Genomic DNA, 4887 nt, shown 5'->3' on the forward strand with positions numbered 1-4887 from the left:
GAACGGTGCTGTGCACGTAGTAAGTGCTTAAAAATTACCAACATTATCATTATCTCAGGTTAAATTGAGCAAAGAAAATAGAACCACAGTAAAGATGACTTCACAACAGGTGACAGACACATCACGATCTGAAATTTTAATGGTCGGAGGGCAGTTCAATGAGTATCATATGGTTCGGGCATCGTTTGTATTCGCTGCTATGGTCCAGTGATGGTGAAATTTTCTAGGGTGTTTTCTATACGCCGCCTAAGATAGTATCCCGACGGCCCCAGCAACGCTAACCCTCGCCGGAGAAAAATAACCCAGATGGAATTATATAATTTGCAACAGCGGGGAAGTTTATTGAATTGCGGAAAGAAATGGTTAGCGGAGTCGGTTCTGAACAGCTTCGTTGGATTAAGGAGGAAGAGTTAGAAATGCTTAGTTGACCGCTTTGCTTGGGTTAGACCATTCCAGAAGGGAGATGGGGCAGGGCGGTTTTGTTCTCATTTCTCTCTAGGAGCTTACTGTACGCGCACTTCAGAGATATTGCTGACTTGAGATGAAACGACTTTACCATCTACTAGGTCTTCCACTATCGTCCTGGTTATTCTGGTTTTGTTGGAGTCTGAAAAGCAAAGGAGAACATCTGCAGTTGGAAATGAGACCACCGAGAACCCTTAGCAAATGCCCGTCGGAAGACAACGGCCAGAAGCGCAAATTCTTCAGTAGTGAGGCCAGGTTTGCGGGGCGGTGATTCCAACAGGACACTGCTAAATTGTACAGAGACCCTGGTAATTATTTATCAAGAGAGTTTGAATTACCTCTGCCTTGGATGCTTTTCCCTTCAGGAGGAATTGAGCTCTTGGATCCCGTACTCTTAGGACCTGATATCCGAGAACCGCTGGAAAAAAAGGGTAGAACAAACAGAGTGTCACAGCCAACTCCCTTGTTCCAAGCTCCTCCAACGTGACTGCTGCGTGACCTGGGGCAAGTCACTTAACTTCTCTGGGCCTCAGTTACTTCATCTATAAAATGGGGATAAGAGTGTGAGCCCCCTGTGGGACGGGGACCGTGTCCAATGGGATTATATCGTATCTACCCCAACTCTTAGAACAATGTCTGGCGCGTAACAAGCCTTTAACAAGTACCAGAATTATTACTGTCAATTACAGGAAAGCAAAAAAAGCCCGTGATTCGTTCCGGGCTTCCCAAAGGTTACACATGGAGACGTGAAATGTCCCAGTTTTTCTTTCTCAATTCGGTTTTCGTATCTGAGCCAAGGGAAGATTTTTCTGAGGGAAAAGGCACCCGCTCACCCCCCCTCTCCATCGAGGAGGCTGCGGTAGGTCTCGATCTCCATCTCCAGGCGGGTCTTGATGTTCAGGAGCTGTTCGTACTCAGCGTTCTGGCATTCGGACTCGCCCCGGATCTGGCAGAGTTGTTCCTCCAGGCTGCTGATCTGGTGTTGAATCTGGGAGAGTTGCAGGACGTAGCCGGATTCCGTGTCTGCCAAAGTGCCTTCCAGGGAGCTTTGCTACCAGTTTGCAGAAAGAACAAATTCCTGAAGAAGTGACTTGTAAAAAAGCTCCTTTTAAGCACTGTAACATTAATTCAATCAGATAACCCTCCTCCCCAACCCCCAAAGTCGCTGATTTAGTAATTCTAAATGGCGGCCTACTTGGTTCAAAATGCGCTTCGGAACTAATTCCGCCTTTTGTTGGGAGACAGCAGAAAAATTGGCACCTTAAGCTATAGCCGTAGGAGCTTTTCAGCTTCTTTATTGCCCTTATTTTGATCTGTGCCTCTTCGGAAGACTATGATTCTGAAGATCCTGACCCCGACGGGGGCAGTGGGATGCTTGGGGAAGCGGCAAGAGTTATGCTCCTTAATCACCTTCTGACACCGCAGATTCCCGAGGGTCGAGGACCCTCTCCCTTCTGCGTTGTCTGTACGTCTGCCCCGGGCTGTATCCTTTGGACATTTGGTATTCACCCCACCTACGTCCCCATAGCTCTTATTCACGTGTCCGCAGTTCATCTGTGTTAACGTCCGTCTCCCGCTCTGAACTCCGAGCTTGTTGTGGGCGGGGAAAGTAGTCCCCGACTGTGCTGCATTGTACTCTCCCAAGTGCTTAGTGCAGTGCTCTGCACACAGTAAGTGATCAATAAATACCGTTGATTGATCGATTGACCATGACTGATTCCCACCTGTGGATTTGCTCCCGGTGGTTTAGTACAGCGCTCTGCACCAGCTGAGCACTTAAAATAAACTACTCTGACTACATCCATCTGAAATGAAGCCTCATGGAGCCTTTTTGCTAGTTTTAAGCGATTCAGTAATTACGACAAGCGAATCCTTCTGGATTCCGATTTGTGACATCGCAAAGGTTTGCCGGTCGCCGCTCTCTCATACCGTGGCAAAGAGGGACTGGAGCTCGATCTCCAGGGCTTGGAGGGTGCGCTTCAGTTCCGTCATCTCACCCTTGGCCGAGCTGGCCTCCCCGACATCGGTGAAGATCTGGGCTTGAAGTGATGCGCTCTGCAGAGTGATGGTTCGCAGATATGTCGTCGGGGTTGAAACAGGAGCACGACGGCAGAATGCAGTGGGGTTTTATGATCGGCGATTAGGGTGACCTACCCGCTTATTGAACTGGTCTTCGGCCTCTCTGCGGTTCTGCTCAGCGAGAGCCTCGTACTGGGCACGCGTGTCGTTGAGCAGCTCGGTCAGGTCCGTCCCCGGAGCGGCGTTCATCTCCACGGTCACGTCCCCGCCGGAGTTTGCCCTCATGCTCTTCGTTTCCTGGCATTTGAAAGAGAAGAGCGTTTCGGTAGAAATCAGGCTGAGGAAGAGTAGACACCCGAGCCTCGTCCCTGGAGGTGAAGTGAGAATCAGAATGCCTCTCATAGGATGTTGGAAGCGGGGTGGCCTAGTGGCTAGAACACGGGCTTGGGAGTCAGAAGGACCTGGGTTTCTAATCCGGGTTCTGCCAGTTGTCTGCTGCGTGACCTTGGGCAAGTCACTTAACTTCTCTGTGCCTCAGTTACCTCGTCTGTCAAATGGGGACTAAGACCGTGAGTCCCATGTGGGACGGGGACTGTATCCGACCAGATTTCCTTGTATCTATCCCACCGCTTAGTACGGTGCCTGGATAATAGCAATAATAACGTTGGTATTTGTTAAGCGCTTACTCTGTGCAGTGCACCGTTCTAAGCGCTGGGGGAGATACAGGGTAATCGGGTTGTCCCACGTGAGGCTCGCAGTCTTCATCCCCATTTTCCAGATGAGGGAACTGAGGCACAGGGAAGTGAAGTGACTCGCCCACAGTCACCCAGCTGCCAAGCGGCAGAGCCGGGATTCGAACCCATGACTGCTGACTCCCAAGCCCGGGCTCTTTCCACTGAGCCACGCTGCTTCTAATCTAACAAGAGTTAATCAAAAGCCACAGTTTTTATGATTATTCCTTCACATGGATTATTTTCCATTCAGTCAGACAAGGAGGAAAATCCCCTGCTCACAACGGGGCAAAAATGTGTTTTCCTACCTCCTCGTGATTCTTCTTGAGGTAAGCCAGCTCTTCGGTCAGGCTTTCGATCTGCATCTCCAGGTCTGATCTGGTCATGGTCAGATCATCGAGGACTTTACGCAGGCCATTGATATCGGCCTCCACACTCTGGCGGAGGTACAGTTCATTCTCATACCTGAAATGCGAAGTGGAACGTGCATCATCTAGTCATTCAGTCAGTCAGTAGTATTTATTGGGCGCTTACTATGTGCAGAGCACTGTACTAAGCGCTTGGAATGGACGAATCGGTAACAGACAGAGACGGTCCCTGCCCTTTGACGGGCTCACGCTCTAATCGGGGGAGACGGACAGACGAGAACGATGGCGATTAAATAGAGTCGAGGGGAAGAACATCTCATTAAAACAATAGCAAATAAATAGAACGGATGAGCATCTCATTAACAAAATAAGTAGGGTGATGAACTAGGTAGGTTAGCAATACCCCGGAACGTTTAGTATTTCGATTAATGAGGTTAAAATGAATTAAACAACTGGACCGCAATTCTAATTCAAAAACGATAAAAATGGAAATGTCTGCCACTTTCTAATTTGTTCAGGAGGATTGCTTGGCGAAAAGAAGCTTCTGTTGTTTGTTACGTAATAGCATCTAGTCGTAACTTTACGCGTTCTTTGTGCGTCTTGGATATTTAAATCCAACATGCTAATAATTTTGGACAAACGAGATGAATTTTTATCCAAAAAACAGATTAGAGATGACAGGAACAGTTTTTCTCCTCAGCTGTAGTTGTTCTGTAGGTTTTATTCTACTCACTTCATCCTGAAGTCATCAGCAGCCAGTCTGGCATTGTCAATCGGCAAAATAACGCTCGCGTTGTCAACGGTAGCGGTCAAAATCTATAGGATGAAAAGTGGGGTAAGATGAATTTTTGTACGCTCCTTGCCCCCCTTGAAAAATTGCCCAGGCGTGCCTATTTTCTCACCTTATTCTTCAGATCTTCAATGATGAGGTAAAACTTGCCGTAGTCACGGCCGGAAGCAGGATCCCTAGAGCCAGGGCCCAAATTCACGTACCACTGCTTGATTTTGATCTCCAGATCGGTATTGGCCTCCTCCAGAGCCCGCACCTTGTCCAGGTAGCTCGCCAGGCGGTCGTTGAGGTTCCGCATGGTTTGCTTTTCGCCTCCGGAGAGAAGGCCATCCCCCACGCCACCGCCGGCGCCGCGGGCGTAACCGGAAAGCCCTCCTCCACAAAAGCTCGCCCCTGACCCAAATCCGTGACCGCCCACTACGGCGGTGCCTCTGTATCCGCCTCCGTAGGCCCCTCCGAATCCGCCTGCAGCTCCGCTGAAACCACAGGCCCCGGCCCCTCTAAATCCCCCCGC

The 4887-nt window shown here is 49.4% G+C and overlaps 1 protein-coding gene across 1 annotated transcript; it reads right to left on the reverse strand.

Annotated features, from left to right (window-relative positions):
* Positions 1-310: 310 nt before the first annotated feature.
* Positions 311-4686, reverse strand: LOC100091718 (keratin, type I cytoskeletal 24-like). The gene is made up of 7 exons (XM_029075436.2): positions 4486-4686; positions 4317-4399; positions 3524-3680; positions 2395-2499; positions 1299-1516; positions 804-883; positions 311-607 (listed from the first exon to the last, which is right to left on the reverse strand). The coding sequence occupies exons 1-7, from the start codon at positions 4669-4671 to the stop codon at positions 504-506; spliced, it is 933 nt and encodes a 310-aa protein (XP_028931269.1). The 5' UTR covers positions 4672-4686; the 3' UTR covers positions 311-503.
* Between the last annotated feature and the right edge of the window lie 201 nt (positions 4687-4887).

The sequence above is a fragment of the Ornithorhynchus anatinus genome, chromosome 11 (genome assembly GCF_004115215.2).
Source record: "Ornithorhynchus anatinus isolate Pmale09 chromosome 11, mOrnAna1.pri.v4, whole genome shotgun sequence".
NCBI lineage: Eukaryota > Metazoa > Chordata > Mammalia > Monotremata > Ornithorhynchidae > Ornithorhynchus > Ornithorhynchus anatinus.

Excerpts from the sequence above, each read along its gene's own strand:
- LOC100091718 (XM_029075436.2), bottom strand. The coding sequence starts at position 4,671 with ATGCGGAACCTCAACGACCGCCTGGCGAGCTACCTGGACAAGGTGCGG. Across the intron at positions 1,517-2,394 it reads TCCAGTCCCTCTTTGCCACG|CAAAGCTCCCTGGAAGGCAC; the intron begins GTATGAGAGAGC and ends GCAAACTGGTAG. Across the intron at positions 608-803 it reads GAAAAGCATCCAAGGCAGAG|ACTCCAACAAAACCAGAATA; the intron begins GTAATTCAAACT and ends TTTGCTTTTCAG.